This window comes from Scyliorhinus torazame, unplaced genomic scaffold, assembly GCF_047496885.1.
Source record: "Scyliorhinus torazame isolate Kashiwa2021f unplaced genomic scaffold, sScyTor2.1 scaffold_77, whole genome shotgun sequence".
NCBI lineage: Eukaryota > Metazoa > Chordata > Chondrichthyes > Carcharhiniformes > Scyliorhinidae > Scyliorhinus > Scyliorhinus torazame.
Genome location: NW_027307804.1, coordinates 283,901 through 301,165, shown reverse-complemented (window position 1 = coordinate 301,165; position 17,265 = coordinate 283,901). Strand labels below are relative to the sequence as shown.

The 17,265-nt window shown below is 50.5% G+C and overlaps 1 protein-coding gene across 1 annotated transcript in view; it reads right to left on the bottom strand.

The window, feature by feature from the left end:
* Positions 1–268: 268 nt before the first annotated feature.
* Positions 269–17,265, bottom strand: part of LOC140405565 (pancreatic secretory granule membrane major glycoprotein GP2-like) — a 103,536-nt gene continuing 86,539 nt past the window's right edge. Inside the window, exons 5-7 of the mRNA XM_072494124.1 lie at positions 15,714–15,932; positions 9,716–9,805; positions 269–1,542 (exon numbers count right to left, since the gene is read on the bottom strand). Coding sequence (XP_072350225.1) covers positions 9,747–9,805; positions 15,714–15,932 — 278 coding nt within the window. The 3' untranslated portion in view covers positions 269–1,542; positions 9,716–9,746. The remainder of the gene's footprint in view (positions 1,543–9,715; positions 9,806–15,713; positions 15,933–17,265) is intronic.

Below are 17,265 nucleotides of genomic sequence, written 5' to 3'. Positions count from 1 at the left end.
AGCTCCAGAGCCGTCAAGCGGCCTAACAGGAGCTGCAACTGGACACACTTCTTGCACGTGAAGGAGCCAGGGACTGTGGACGTGGTCAGAGTGAAGCAGAGAGAGGAAGGTGAAGCGGGTGGAGGCCAGAGGAACAGAAAGATCCCACTCAGAGAAACAAGCCAAACATCAGTCTCAGCGTCAGAATGAGTTTCAATCTGGACCAGGATGGTTTTCACTCTGAATCAGATCATCTGCACATTTCTCCAAAAGAAACACCTTTCACACATTGTGGTCAAGCAGTTACAGATTTATTGAGCACACACTTCATGCAATAACATTGAAACACCCGCTGAACCGATCAGCCCACATGTGATGGTGAGGAACTCCGACATGTTACACTTCCCAGCTGAATATTCAGTGAAACAAACTCTCCACAATCCAGATCCTCAGGACAGTCGACTGCTTCATTCGAGACCTTTTTGACCCCAGGTTTGTGGCTGTGAAAGTCCATTAATGGGAAGCTCACAGACCTGATTGTGTGACAGAAACAAGAGAAAACCCAGCGAGCTGTAAATGCAGAGCCGGTCAGGCAGTAACTGTGGAGAGAATCCCAGTTACTCTTTCAGGGTCAGGAGCCAAAGCATTGAGCTGAAACATGATCTGGGGTTTCTCCACAGCCGCTGCCTGACTAGCTGAGAGTTCAGTGTCTGCAGGAGTTTCCCTGATATTAGTCCTGACCATGTCTCGCTCACACCAGCGTTTTGCCAGCTTCACGCTGCAGAGTTGTGACCAACAGGACATTTTCACCGGGTCTATTGGTTGACACGAGTGAAGGTGGGAACACATTGCTCTCTGCTCCATCAGGAATATCGCTCCTCCAGATAAGGAGCATCTGATTGGACCCACCACATATCGGAAAAGCTGATTCCCTCCCTTGTTTCATTGAGCTCCTGGGATCAGTTATCAAATATTTCACTTTGCTCAACAGAATGTGTTTCTGTGAAGGAAACAAGAATGCTGGATTTTATTCTGTCCCAACAACACCATTGTCGAGGAACCCTGAGGGAATGGATGATCTCTACCCAGAGATTGTGCTGGGATTCACTGTTGTCTGGACACCCATTCCCGGTGCTGACAAATCTCGGAATTCAGCAACTGGACACAGATCTTTATAAAATCCTCTCCTTAAGCAGAAGGTTAAAAAGGGTCATTTGGGGTCAGTCTCTGTCCCACAGCCCAGTGGTCAGGACTTCCAAATGGAGGTTATACTTCCCTATTCCACAAAGCCAAAACTAAAAGCTCCCACATTCCCTAATATGAAGAAGAATCAATCGCAATGTAAGATTAACACACAGCGAGCGATTAACCCTTTGCTCGCTGCGTCACGCTATAAGGCAGGGCTATTACTGAGCGAAGCTGTAAACACACAGGTGACCAGGTGCTCACTGGTACGATCCATCACCGTCAATCTTCTGGAGCAGCCACAGCCCAGAGCTAACTTTCTCCCAGACTCAAATGAAGCTTCAGGTCCGGGAATCGTTCCCTGAACGACAGCTGCAGCTACATCACAGACAGGAGACATGGTTAATATTGCAGTAAGGGGGGGGAGACATGGTTAATATTGCAGTGAGGGGGGGGGGGGGAGACATGGTTAATATTGCAGTGAGGGGGGGGGAGACATGGTTAATATTGCAGTGAGGGGGGGGGGGAGACATGGTTAATATTGCAGTGAGGGGGGGGGGAGACATGGTTAATATTGCAGTGAGGGGGGGGAGAAATGGTTAATATTGCAGTGAGGGGGGGGGGAGAAATGGTTAATATTGCAGTGAGGGGGGGAGACATGGTTAATATTGCAGTGAGGGGGGGGGAGACATGGTTAATATTGCAGTGAGGGGGGGGGGAGACATGGTTACTATCGCAGTGAGGGGGGGAGACATGGTTAATATTGCAGTGAGGGGGGGGGAGACATGGTTAATATTGCAGTGAGGGGGGGGGGAGACATGGTTAATATTGCAGTGAGGGGGGGGGAGAAATGGTTAATATTGCAGTGAGGGGGGGGGGAGAAATGGTTAATATTGCAGTGAGGGGGGGAGACATGGTTAATATTGCAGTGAGGGGGGGGAGACATGGTTAATATTGCAGTGGGGGGGGGGAGAAATGGTTAATATTGCAGTGAGGGGGGGGGAGAAATGGTTAATATTGCAGTGAGGGGGGGGAGACATGGTTAATATTGCAGTGAGGTGGGGGAGACATGGTTAATATTGCAGTGAGGGGGGAGACATGGTTAATATTGCAGTGAGGGGGGGGAGACATGGTTAATATTGCAGTGAGGGGGGGAGACATGGTTAATATTGCAGTGAGGGGGGGAAATGGTTAATATTGCAGTGAGGGGGGGAGAAATGGTTAATATTGCAGTGAGGGGGGGAGAAATGGTTAATATTGCAGTGAGGGGGGGAGAAAAGGTTAATATTGCAGTGAGGGGGGGGAGACATGGTTAATATTGCAGTGAGGGGGGAGAAATGGTTAATATTGCAGTGAGGGGGGGGAGAAATGGTTAATATTGCAGTGAGGGGGGGAGAAATGGTTAATATTGCAGTGAGGGGGGGAAATGGTTAATATTGCAGTGAGGGGGGGAGACATGGTTAATATTGCAGTGAGGGGAGGAGACATGGTTAATATTGCAGTGAGGGGGGGAGACATGGTTAATATTGCAGAGAGGGGGGGAGACATGGTTAATATTGCAGTGAGGGGGGGGGGACATGGTTAATATTGCAGTGACGGGGGGAGAAACGGTTAATATTGCAGCGAGGGGGGGGGGACATGGTTAATATTGAAGTGAGGGGGGGGAGTCATGGTTAATATTGCAGTGAGGGAAGGGAGAAATTGTTAATATTGCAGTGAGGGGGGGGAGACATGGTTAATATTGCAGTGAGGGGGGGAAATGGTTAATATTGCAATGAGGGTGGGAGAGAAATGGTTAATATTGCAGTGAGAGGGGGGAGACATGGTTAATATTGCAGTGAGGGGGGAGACATGGTTAATATTGCAGTGAGGGGGGGAGAAATGGTTAATATTGCAGTGAGGGGGGGGAGAAATGGTTAATATTGCAGTGAGAGGGGGGAGACATGGTTAATATTGCAGTGAGGGGGGGGAGAAATGGTTAATATTGCAGTGAGGGGGGAGACATGGTTAATATTGCAGTGAGGGGGGGAGACATGGTTAATATTGCAGTGAGGGGGGGGAGACATGGTTAATATTGCAGTGAGGGGGGAGACATGGTTAATATTGCAGTGAGGGGGGGAGACATGGTTAATATTGCAGTGAGTGGGGAGACATGGTTAATATTGCAGTGAGGGGGGGGAGAAATGGTTAATATTGCAGTGAGGGGGGAGACATGGTTAATATTGCAGTGAGGGGGGAGACATGGTTAATATTGCAGTGAGGGGGGGAGACATGGTTAATATTGCAGTGACGGGGGGGGACATGGTTAATATTGCAGTGAGGGGAGGGGGGGAGAAATGATTAATATTGCAGTGAGGGGGGGAGAAATGATGAATATTGCAGTGAGGGGGGGGAGACATGGTTAATATTGCAGTGGGGGGGGAGACATGGTTAATATTGCAGTGAGGGGGGAGATATGGTTAATATTGCAGTGAGGGGAGGGGACATGGTTAATATTGCAGTGAGGGGAGGGGGGGAGAAATGATTAATATTGCAGTGAGGGGGGGGAGACATGGTTAATATTGCAGTGGGGGGGGAGACATGGTTAATATTGCAGTGAGGGGGGAGACATGGTTAATATTGCAGTGAGGGGGGGGAGACATGTTTAATATTGCAGTGACGGGGGGGGCATGGTTAATATTGCAGTGAGGGGAGGGGACATGGTTAATATTGCAGTGAGGGGAGGGGGGGAGAAATGATTAATATTGCAGTGAGGGGGGGAGAAATGATTAATATTGCAGTGAGGGGGGGAGACATGGTTAATATTGCAGTGGGGGGGAGACATGGTTAATATTGCAGTGGGGGGGGGAGACAAGGTTAATATTGCAGTGAGGGGGGGGCATGGTTAATATTGCAGTGAGGGTGGGGGAGACATGGTTAATATTGCAGTGAGGGGGGAGACATGGTTAATATTGCAGTGGGGGGGGAGAAATGGTTAATATTGCAGTGAGGGTGGGGGAGACATGGTTAATATTGCAGTGAGGGGGGGAGACATGGTTAATATTGCAGTGAGGGGGGAGAAATGGTTAATATTGCAGTGAGGGGGGGAGACATGGTTAATATTGCAGTGAGGGGGGGAGACATGGTTAATATTGCAGTGAGGGGGGAGACATGGTTAATATTGCAGTGAGGGGGGGGAAATGGTTAATATTGCAGTGAGGGGGGAGACATGGTTAATATTGCAGTGAGGGGGGGGAGAAATGGTTAATATTGCAGTGAGGGTGGGGGAGACATGGTTAATATTGCAGTGAGGGGGGGAGACATGGTTAATATTGCAGTGAGGGGGGAGAAATGGTTAATATTGCAGTGAGGGGGGGAGACATGGTTAATATTGCAGTGGGGGGGGAGAAATGGTTAATATTGCAGTGAGGGGGGGAGACATGGTTAATATTGCAGTGAGGGGGGGAGAAATGGTTAATATTGCAGTGAGGGGGGGAGAAATGGTTAATATTGCAGTGAGGGGGGGAGACATGGTTAATATTGCAGTGAGGGGGGGGGAGAAATGGTTAATATTGTAGTGAGGGGGGAGACATGGTTAATATTGCAGTGAGGGGGGGGAGACATGGTTAATATTGCAGTGAGGGGGGAGACATGGTTAATATTGCAGTGAGGGGGGGGAGAGACATGGTTAATATTGCAGTGAGGGGGGGAGACATGGTTCATATTGCAGTGAGGGGGGAGAAATGGTTAATATTGCAGTGAGGGGGGAGACATGGTTAATATTGCAGTGAGGGGGGGGCATGGTTAATATTGCAATGAGGGGGGGAGACATGGTTAATATTGCAGTGAGGGGGGGAAATGGTTAATATTGCAGTGAGGGGGGGGGACATGGTTAATATTGCAGTGAGGGGGGGGAAATGGTTAATATTGCAGTGAGGGGGGGGAGAAATGGTTAATATTGCAGTGAGGGGGGGAGACATGGTTAATATTGCAGTGAGGGGGGGGAAATGGTTAATATTGCAGTGAGGGGGGACGGACATGGTTAATATTGCAGTGAGGGGGGGGAAATGGTTAATATTGCAGTGAGGGGGGGGGACATGGTTAATATTGCAGTGAGGGGGGGAAATGGTTAATATTGCAGTGAGGGGGGGAGAAATGGTTAATATTGCAGTGAGGGGGGGGAGAAATGGTTAATATTGCAGTGAGGGGGGAGACATGGTTAATATTGCAGTGGGGGGGGAGACATGGTTAATATTGCAGTGAGGGGGGGAAGACATGGTTAATATTGCAGTGAGGGGGGGAGACATGGTTAATATTGCAGTAAGGGGGGGACATGGTTAATATTGCAGTGAGGGGGGAGACATAGTTAATATTGCAGTGAGGGGGGGAGAAATGGTTAATATTGCAGTGAGGGGGGGAGACATGGTTAATATTGCAGTGAGGGGGGGAGAAATGGTTAATATTGCAGTGAGGGGGGAGACATGGTTAATATTGCAGTGAGGGGGGGACATGGTTAATATTGCAGTGTGGGGGGGGACATGGTTAATATTACAGTGAGGGGGGGGGGCATGGTTAATATTGCAGTGAGGGGGGGGACATGGTTAATATTGCAGTGAGGGGGAGAGAAATGGTTAATATTGCAGTGAGGGGGGGAGAAATGGTTAATATTGCAGTGAGGGGGGGAGACATGGTTAATATTGCAGTGAGGGGGGAGACATGGTTAATATTGCAGTGAGGGGGGGAGAAGTGGTTAATATTGCAGTGAGGGGGGGAGAAATGGTTAATATTGCAGTGAGGGGGGGACATGGTTAATATTGCAGTGAGGGGGGGGAGAAATGGTTAATATTGCAGTGAGGGGGGGCATGGTTAATATTGCAGTGAGGGGGGGAAAATGGTTAATATTGCAGTGAGGGGGGGACATGGTTAATATTGCAGTGAGGGGGGGAGACATGGTTAATATCGCAGTGAGGGGGGGAGACATGGTTAATATTGCAGTGAGGGGGGGAGAAATGGTTAATATTGCAGCGGGGGGGGGAGACATGGTTAATATTGAAGTGAGGGGGGGAGACATGGTTAATATTGCAGTGAGGGGGGGGGAGACATGGTTAATATTGCAGTGAGGGGGGGCATGGCTAATATTGCAGTGAGGGGGGAGACATGGTTAATATTGCAGTGAGGGGGGGGGAGAAATGGTTAATATTGCAGTGAGGGGGGGAGAAATGGTTAATATTGCATTGAGGGGGGGGGAGACATGGTTAATATTGCAGTGAGGGTGGGATGGTTAATATTGCAGTGAGCGGGGGGGAGAAATGGTTAATGTTGCAGTGATGGGGCGAGGGGGGTAGAGTTTGGGGACAAAAAGTCACCTTCACTGCCAATCACTGGCTGGAACGGCTCAGGGTGTGAGGAACGCGGGAATTTGCTGCCAATATGTGTAATGGAGAGATAAGAGGGAGAAATGAACTTAGTGAGAGACAGAGTGGAAGAGGGTGTGAGAGGAACAGAGAAAGAGGGAGACAAGATGAGGCAGAGAGAGAGAGAGAGTGGGATAGGAAGAGAGAGAGAGTGGGCTAGAAAGAGAGAGAGAGAGTGGGATAGAAATAGAGAGAGAGTGGGATAGAAATAGAGAGAGAGAGAGTGGGATAGAAATAGAGAGAGAGTGGGATGGAAATAGATAGAGAGAGAGAGTGGGATAGAAAGAGAGAGAGAGTGGGATAGAAAGAAAGAGAGAGAGTGGGATAGAAAGAGAGAGTGGGATAGAAAGAGAGAGTGTGGGATAGAAAGAGAGAGAGAGAGTTGGATAGAAACAGAGAGAGTGGGATAGAAATAGCGAGAGAGTGGGATAGAAAGAGAGAGAGAGTTAGATAGAAATAGAGAGTGGGATAGAAATAGAGAGAGAGAGAGTGGGATAGAAAGAGAGAGAGAGTGGAATAGAAAGAGAGGGAGTGGGATAGAAAGAGAGAGAGAGTGGAGTAGAAAGAGAGAGAGTGGGATAGAAAGAGATAGAGTGTGGGATAGAAAGAGAGGGAGTAGGATAGAAAGAGAGGGAGTGGGATAGAAAGAGATAGAGTGTGGGATAGAAAGAGAGGGAGTGGGATAGAAAGAAACAGGAATTGAGTGGGACCTACACGAGGCAGAAAGAGAGAGTGGGACAGAAATGGAGAGAGTGGGGCAGAGGCGAGAGAGAGAGGGATGAGAGAGTGGGACAGGCACGAGACAGAAAGAAAGAGAGAGTGGGGCAGACAGGAGGCAGAGAGAAAGAGAGAGAGAATGGGGCAGAGGCGAGAGAGAGAGAAAAGGGGTTTTATTTTTTCTTGTAGCTCCAAAGAGAAGGGCTCAGAGGCGACACACGTCAAGTTGGTATCACATTGAGGACGGGGTTTATTTACAAAATGCAGCTCAAACAGGGCACAATGATGAACTCCACAAAAGCCCGTGAAACGCTCCGATTATGTCATTGCGGAACACGTGACAATAACACGCGGGCGGCTCGGTGGCTGAGTGGTTAACACGGCTGCCTCACAGCGCCAGGGTCCCGGGTCCAATTCCGACCTCGGGTGACTGAGCGGAGTTTACACTTTCTCCCCGTGTCTGCGTGGGTTTCCTCCGGGTGCTCCGGTTTCCTCCCACTGTCCAAAGGTTTGCCGGTTAGGGGGTGTTATGGGGGTAACGGGGACGGGGACCTCGGCAGGGTGCTCTTTCAGAGGGTCGGCGCAGACTCGATGGGCTGAATGGCCTCCTTCTGCAACATTGGGATTCGATGGATTTCTGAGGTTCTATTACACCAGCCAATGGTGTTACTCTGATACAGAACAGAAAGTAAAAGAGGGGCAGATGGAGACAAAGCGTGAGAGAGAGAGAGAGAGAAACATTGAAGGTTAGAGGGAGCGAGAGTGTGAGAAAGAGCGAGAGATTGAGAGGGAGACAGAGGACAGACAGGTTGAGGCAGCAACAGAGATGGACAGAGGGAGACAGAGAGAGAGCGAGGGAAAGATACAGGGACAGAGGGAGAGAGAGAGAGAGAGGGAGAGGGAAAGACACAGAGGCAGAGAGAGAGAGTGAGGGAAAGATACAGGGATAGGGAGAGAGAGTGAGGGAAAGATACAGGGGCAGAGGGAGAGAGAGAGAGCGAGGGAAAGATACAGGGACAGAGGGAGAGAGAGAGCGAGGGAAAGATACAGAGACAGAGAGAGAGGGAAAGGGAAAGATACAGAGGCAGAGAGAGAGTGAGGGAAAGATACAGAGAGAGAGAGAGCGAGAGAAAGATACAGAGGCAGAGAGAGAGCGAGGGAAAGATACAGAGAGAGAGGGAGGGAAAGATACAGAGGCAGAGAGAGAGAACGAGGGAAAGCTAAAGAGACCAGAGAGAGAGGGATGGGGAAAGATGCAGAGAGAGAGAGGGAACGAGGGAAAGATACAGAGAGAGAGAGAGAGAGAGCGAGGGAAAGATACAGAGACAGAGAGAGAGAGGGAGAGGGAAAGATGCTGAGACAGAGAGAGAGAGGGCGGGAAAGATACAGAGGCAGAGAGAGAGAATGAGGGAAAGATGCAGTGACAGAGAGAGAGAGCGAGGGAAAGATCAGAGACAGAGAGAGAGCGAGGGAAAGATACAGAGAGAGAGAGAGCGAGGGAAAGATACAAAGAGAGAGCGAGGGAAAGATACAGAGAGAGAGAGAGTGAGGGATAGATACAGAAACAGAGAGTGAGGGAATGATACAGAGAGAGAGGGGGAGGGAAAGATACAGAGACAGAGAGAGCGAGGGAAAGATACAGAGACAGAGAGAGAGAGAGCCAGAGAAAGATACAGAGAGAGAGAACAAGGGAAGGAGACAGAGAAAGAGGGAGAGGGAGAGGGAAAGATACAGAGACAGAGAGAGAGAGCGAGGGAAAGATACAGAGAGAGAGAACGAGGGAAAGAGACAGAGAAAGAGGGAGAGGGAGAGGGAAAGATACAGAGACGGAGAGAGAGCGAGGGAAAGATACAGAGACAGAGAGAGAGCGAGGGAAAGATACAGAGACAGAGAGAGAGCAAGGGAAAGATACAGAGACAGAGAGAGAGGGAGGGAAAGATACAGAGACAGAGAGAGAGAGAGCGAGGGAAAGATACAGAGACAGAGAGAGAGGGAGGGAAAGACACAGAGACAGAGGGAGAGAGCGAGGGAAAGGTACAGAGACAGAGAGAGAGCGAGGAAAGATAGAGACAGAGGGAGAGAGCGAGGGAAAGATACAGAGACAGAGAGAGAGGGAAAGATACAGAGAGAGGTGATCTCGGGGACAGCAGTGCAATGTGAGTCTGCCCCTTGTGTGAGGAGATCGGCCCAATGGGACTGGACTGTGACAAAGCCCCTGCTTCAGCGACTCTGTCGAGGCTCAGACACCAAGACAGGAACAGGAGGAGGCCATTCAGCCCATTGAACCTGTTCCGTGGGACAGGAGGGTTGTCTGGGTGATAGGAGGGTGGCCAGAGGGGGGGTGGAGCTGCTGTATGTGAGGTGACGGCTCCTGATCTCTGAATCCAGACAGTGAGAGGCAGGTGTTGGTGTCAATATTGAATCTCGAAACAGTTTCTCACCTCCAGAATGATTTTCTGCATCGAGTCAGGATCAAAGTCTCCCAGCAATGAGCAATATGATCACCAGTTGAAACTGTTTGCCACCCATTCCTAAAGACAACAATCACAGCTTTAAAAGGTTAAACTCACTGAGCCCAGCTCCCAGGAGGCACTGGGGCCTGGCCATTCTTCCCTCTATTTCATGTTTCCCCCTCAATGTTACCATTGCCTCTTTCCTCTCCCGTACCAGCCTCCCGGAGCAGGCGCCGGGATGTGGCGACTAGGGGCTTTTCACAGTAACTTCATTTGAAGCCTACTTGTCACAATAAGCGATTTTCATTTCATTTTTTCATTTCACTCCATATCTGGTTCACACTCTCTCTATCTCGATATAGTTTCTACTTTCTACTCTCTGTGTCACATCCTCCCAACTCCTGTCCAAACTAATAAAAACATCAGGAATATGAGCGAGATCATCGAGTCCATCAGGACGGCTCTGCCTAATCAGGGCTGGTCATTGTGGATCTAACACCACTTTCCTGTCTTCCCGATAATCCTCGTCAATCCAAAATCTGTACCTCGCCTGTCACTCTTTGTTCCTCCTTCAATTGCTGTTGCTCTCGCCCTCCTCCCTGTCACAGGAGAGAGAGAGATGCAGCAAGATAGAGGGAATGTGTGAGAGAGATACAGCAAGATAGAGAGAATGTGTGAGAGAGAGAGAGATACAGCAAGACAGAGAGAATGTGTGTGCGAGATACAGCAAGATAGAGAGAATGTGTGTGAGAGAGAAAGAGAGAGAAATATAGCAAGATAGAGAGAATGTGTGAGAGAGAGAGAGAGAAATACAGCAAGATAGAGAGAATGTGAGTGAGAGAGAGAAATACAGCAAGATAGAGAGAATGTGTGAGAGAGAGAGAGAGATGCAGCAAGATAGAGAGAATGTGTGAGAGAGAGATACAGCAAGATAGAGAGAATGTGTGAGAGAGAGATACAGCAAGATCGAGAGAATGTGTGAGAGAGAGATACAGCAAGATAGAGAGAATGTGAGAGAGAGAGAGACAGCAAGATAGAGAGAATGTGTGAGAGAGATACAGCAAGATAGAGAGAATGTGTGAGAGAGAGAGAGAGATACAGCAAGATAGAGAGGATGTGTGAGAGAGAGAGAGAGAGATACAGCAAGATAGAGAGAATGTGTGTGAGAGATACAGCAAGATAGAGAGAATGTGTGAGAGAGAGAAAGAGAGAGAAATACAGCAAGATAGAGAGAATGTGTGTGAGAGATACAGCAAGATAGAGAGAATGTGTGTGAGAGAGAGAGAGAGAGAAATACAGCAAGATAGAGAGAATGTGAGTGAGAGAGAGAAATACAGCAAGATAGAGAGAATGTGTGAGAGAGAGAGAGAGATGCATCAAGATAGAGAGAATGTGTGAGAGAGAGAGAGATACAGCAAGATAGAGAGAATGTGTGAGAGAGAGAGATTCAGCAAGATAGAGAGAATGTGTGAGAGAGAGAGATACAGCAAGATAGAGAGAATGTGTGAGAGAGAGAGATACAGCAAGATAGAGAGAATGTGTGAGAGAGAGCGACAGCAAGATAGAGAGAATGCGTGAGAGAGGGATACAGCAAGATAGAGAGAATGTGTGTGAGAGAGAGAGATACAGCAAGATAGAGAGAATGTGTGTGAGAGAAATACAGCAAGATAGAGAGAATGTGTGAGAGAGAGATACAGCAAGATAGAGAGAATGTGCGAGAGAGAGAGATACAGCAAGATAGAGAGAATGTGTGAGAGAGAGAGATACAGCAAGATAGAGAGAATGTGTGAGAGAGAGCGACAGCAAGATAGAGAGAATGCGTGAGAGAGGGATACAGCAAGATAGAGAGAATGTGTGTGAGAGAGAGAGATATACAGCAAGATGGAGAGAATGTGTGTGAGAGAGAGATACAGCAAGATAGAGAGAATGTGTGTGAGAGAGAGATACAGCAAGATAGAGAGAATGTGTGAGAGAGAGATACAGCAAGGTGGAGAGAATGTGTGAGAGAGAGAGAGATACAGCAAGATAGAGAGAATGTGTGAAAGAGAGAAATACAGCAAGATAGTGAGAATGTGTGAGAGAGAGAGAGACAGCAAGATAGAGAGAATGTGTGAGAGAGAGAGATACAGCAAGATAGAGAGAATATGTGAGAGAGAGAGAGATACAGCAAGATAGAGAGAATGTGTGTGAGAGAGAGAGAGATACAGCAAGATAGAGAGAATGTGTGAGAGAGAGAGATACAGCAAGATAGAGAGAATGTGTGAGAGAGAGAGAGAGATACAGCAAGATAGAGAGAATGTGTGTGTGAGAGAGAAATACAGCAAGATAGAGAGAATGTGTGAGAGAGAGGGATACAGCAAGATAGAGAGAATGTGTGAGAGAGAGATACAGCAAGATAGAGAGAATGTGTGAGAGAGAGAGAGAGATGCAGCAAGATAGAGAGAATGTGTGAGAGAGATACAGCAAGATAGAGAGAATGTGTGAGAGAGAGAGAGACAGCAAGATAGAGAGAATGTGTGAGAGAGAGAGAGAGATGCTGCAAGATAGAGAGAATGTGTGAGAGAGAGAGATACAGCAAGATAGAGAGAATGTGAGAGAGAGAGAAATACAGCAAGATAGAGAGAATGTGTGTGAGAGAGAGATACAGCAAGATAGAGAGAATGTGTGAGAGAGAGACACAGCAAGATAGAGAGAATGTGTGTGTGAGAGTGAGAGATATTCCATCCCACTCCCCCTCCCTCACTCACTCCATCCCACTCCCCTCACTCACTCACTCCATCCCATTCCCTCACTCACTCCATCCCACTCCCCTCCCTCACTCACTCCATCCCATTCCCTCACTCACTCCATCCCACTCCCCTCACTCACTCACTCCATCCCATTCCCTCACTCACTCCATCCCACTCCCCTCCCTCACTCACTCCACCACACTCCCCTCACTCACTCCACCACACTCCCCTCCCTCACTCACTCCATCCCACTCCCCTCCCTCACTCACTCCATCCCATTCCCTCACTCACTCCATCCCACTCCCCTCCCTCACTCACTCCATCCCATTCCCTCACTCACTCCATCCCACTCCCCTCACTCACTCACTCCATCCCATTCCCTCACTCACTCCATCCCACTCCCCTCCCTCACTCACTCCATCCCATTCCCTCACTCACTCCATCCCACTCCCCTCCCTCACTCACTCCACCACACTCCCCTCACTCACTCCACCACACTCCCCTCCCTCACTCACTCCATCCCACTCCCCTCCCTCACTCACTCCATCCCATTCCCTCACTCACTCCATCCCACTCCCCTCCCTCACTCACTCCATCCCATTCCCTCACTCACTCCATCCCACTCCCCTCCCTCACTCACTCCATCCCATTCCCTCACTCACTCCATCCCACTCCCCTCCCTCACTCACTCCATCCCATTCCCTCACTCACTCCATCCCACTCCCCTCCCTCACTCACTCCATCCCATTCCCTCACTCACTCCATCCCACTCCCCTCACTCACTCACTCCATCCCATTCCCTCACTCACTCCATCCCACTCCCCTCCCTCACTCACTCCATCCCATTCCCTCACTCACTCCATCCCACTCCCCTCCCTCACTCACTCCATCCCACTCCCCTCACTCACTCCATCCCACTCCCCTCACTCACTCACTCCATCCCACTCCCCTCACTCACTCACTCCTTCCCACTCCCCTCACTCACTCCATCCCATTCCCTCACTCACTCCATCCCACTCCCCTCCCTCACTCACTCCATCCCATTCCCTCACTCACTCCACCACACTCCCCTCACTCACTCCATCCCACTCCCCTCACTCACTCCATCCCACTCCCCTCCCTCACTCACTCCATCCCATTCCCTCACTCACTCCATCCCATTTCCTCACTCACTCCACCACACTCCCCTCACTCACTCCATCCCACTCCCCTCACTCACTCACTCCATCCCACCCCCCTCACTCACACTATCCCACTCCCCTCACTCACTCACTCCATCCCACTCCCCTCACTCACTCCATCCCACTCCCTCACTCACTCCATCCCACTCCCCTCCCTCACTCACTCCATCCCATTCCCTCACTCACTCCATCCCACTCCCCTCACTCACTCCATCCCACTCCCCTCACTCACTCCATCCCACTCCCCTCACTCACTCCATCCCACTCCCCTCACTCACTCACTCCATCCCACTCCCCCTCCCTCACTCACTCCATCCCACTCCCCTCACTCACTCACTCCATCCCACTCCCCTCACTCACTCCACCACACTCCCCTCACTCACTCCACCACACTCCCCTCACTCACTCAATCCCACTCCCCTCCCTCACTCACTCCATCCCATTCCCTCACTCACTCCATCCCACTCCCCTCACTCACTCACTCCATCCCACTCCCCTCCCTCACTCACTCCATCCCATTCCCTCACTCACTCCATCCCACTCCCCTCCCTCACTCACTCCATCCCATTCCCTCACTCACTCCATCCCACTCCCCTCACTCACTCCATCCCACTCCCCTCACTCACTCACTCCATCCCACTCCCCTCACTCACTCACTCCTTCCCACTCCCCTCACTCACTCCATCCCATTCCCTCACTCACTCACTCCATCCCACTCCCCTCACTCACTCCATCCCACTCCCCTCACTCACTCACTCCATCCCAGTCCGCCTCCTTCACTCACTCCATCCCACTCCCCTCCCTCACTCACTCCATCCCATTCCCTCACTCACTCCATCCCATTTCCTCACTCACTCCATCCCACTCCCCTCACTCACTCACTCCATCCCATTCCCTCACTCACTCCACCACACTCCCCTCACTCACTCCACCACACTCCCCTCACTCACACTATCCCACTCCCCTCCCTCACTCCATCCCACCCCCCTCACTCACACTATCCCACTCCCCTCCCTCACTCACTCCATCCTATTCCCTCACTCACTCCATCCCACTCCCTCACTCACTCCATCCCACTCCCCTCCCTCACTCCATCCCACTCCCTCACTCACTCCATCCCACTCCCCTCCCTCACTCACTCCATCCCACTCCCTCACTCACTCCATCCCACTCCCCTCCCTCACTCCATCCCACTCCCTCACTCACTCCATCCCACTCCCCTCACTCACTCACTCCATCCTATTCCCTCACTCACTCCATCCCACTCCCTCACTCACTCTATCCCACTCCCCTCACTCACTCCATCCCACCCCCCTCACTCACACTATCCCACTCCCCTCCCTCACTCACTCCATCCTATTCCCTCACTCACTCCATCCCACTCCCTCACTCACTCCATCCCACTCCCCTCCCTCACTCCATCCCACTCCCTCACTCACTCCATCCCACTCCCCTCCCTCACTCACTCCATCCCACTCACTCACTCACTCCATCCCACTCCCTCACTCACTCCATCCCACTCCCCTCCCTCACTCACTCCATCCTATTCCCTCACTCACTCCATCCCATTCCCTCACTCACTCCACCACACTCCCCTCACTCACTCCACCCCACTCCCCTCACTCACTCCATCCCACTCCCCTCCCTCACTCACTCCATCCCACTGCCCTCCCTCACTCATTCCATCCCAGTCCCCCTCCTTCACTCACTCCATCCCATTCCCTCACTCACTCACTCCATCCCACTCCCCTCACTCACTCCATCCCACTCCCCTCACTCACTCACTCCAGCCCAGTCCCCCTCCTTCACTCATTCCATCCCACTCCCCTCACTCACTCACTCCATCCCACTCCCCTCACTCACTCACTCCATCCCAGTCCCACTCCTTCACTCACTCCATCCCACTCCCCTCACTCACTCACTCCATCCCACTCCCCTCCCTCACTCACTCCATCCCATTCCCTCACTCACTCCCTGCAGAGTAATAAAAGCCACTCTCTCAGTTGGAGATTTGATGATTGCTCCGGGAGTTTTCCGGGTGAAGTTTGAGTTTAAAACCCCTCCGGATGCTGATACCTGGCGCTGGTGATGTTGGATTTGGGACAATCATTGAAGATGCAATTTGAGGCAGAGTGGTCTCTGGCATGGGTGGCACAGTGGTCTCTGGCATGGGTGGCACAGTGGTCTCTGGCGTGGTTGGCACAGTGGTCTCTGGCGTGGTTGGCACAGTGCTCTCTGGTGTGGTTGGCACAGTGGTCTCTGGCATGGGTGGCAGAGTTGGTATGACAGCTTTAACTGGAAATAAGAGACACAAAGGTGGGAGAATGAGTGAGGACAAAATCCCAACATCAAAGCAAAATAAAGAAAGTGCCGGGAATCTGAAGTCATTGCAGAAGCTTCTGGAAAGACTCAGTACATCTGGGAGCATCTGTGGAGTGAGGAACAGAGAGCCTTGCAGATTGAGGAACTGTTGTCATCCGAGGGCCAGAAGCCGACAAGGTTAGCTCTGTTCCTGTCCACAGACACTGCCAGACATGCTGAGTATTTTATATTCTTCTCCACAAACACCAAACTCCACTTCAAACCCGAACTAGAATTCAGCAAATGAGAGAGAGGAGGTAAAACAGCCTCCGCTATCATTTAAATGTGACCCCTACCCAGGTCCCCACACGTGACAGTCCACATCCTCCTGACCCCTCAGTAAGCCCCCCAACATGGTATTCCCCAAACCCGACCCCCAGGGCCTCTTTTGTGATCCATGCACTGGGACCCCCAGATCCCTCTGTACCTCAGAGCTCTGCAATCTCGCACCGTTTCCAAAATCAGCTTCCCTTTTATTCTTCCTGCCAAACTGGACACTTTCCCACTTTCCCAAGTTATATCCATTTTCCCCACATTTACCCTCTCGATGTCCCTTTACACCCTCCTTACGTTCTCTTCACAATTTACTGTCCTTCCTATCATTGTGTCGTCAGCAAAGTTAGTGAGCAGACATTCAGCCCCTTCATCCGAGTCCCTCTCTCCATGTTTCTGAAATATCCTCAGTGACTCAGCTTCCACAGGCCTCTGGGATCGAGAATTCCAAACAGTCACAACCCTGGGGTTTTATCATTTTTAAAACCTCTCTCCCCCTCGGCCCTAATTGGCTTCTCCTTATTTGGGGTTTTTGCCCCGTGGTTCAGAATTTGCCGACCAGGGGAACGAGCTCCGCCGCATCGACCCTGTCTCTCCATTTCAGTCTGGTTTAGATTGCAGTGAGAGCTCAGTCAAATTCCCACCTGGATGAAAAGGTTTTCCCTCAAATCCCCTCTAAATCTCCGGCCCCTTACCTTAAATCGCTGCCCCCTGGTTACCCCTCAACTAAGGGGAAAAGTACCTCCCTATCCACCCTGTCCCTGTCCCTCATAATTCTGTCCAAATCGCTCAGCTCCCTCCTCAGCCCTCTCTGCTCCAGAGGAAACATTCCCAGCCGCTCCAGTCTCTCTCGATAGCTGAAACATTGCAGCCTGGGCAACATCCTGGTCAGTCTCCCCTGCACCCTCTCTAATGCACTCACTGCTATAGTGTGGTGACCAGAACTGTACACAATCCTCTAGCTGTGACCTAACCAGCGTTTTATACAGTCCCA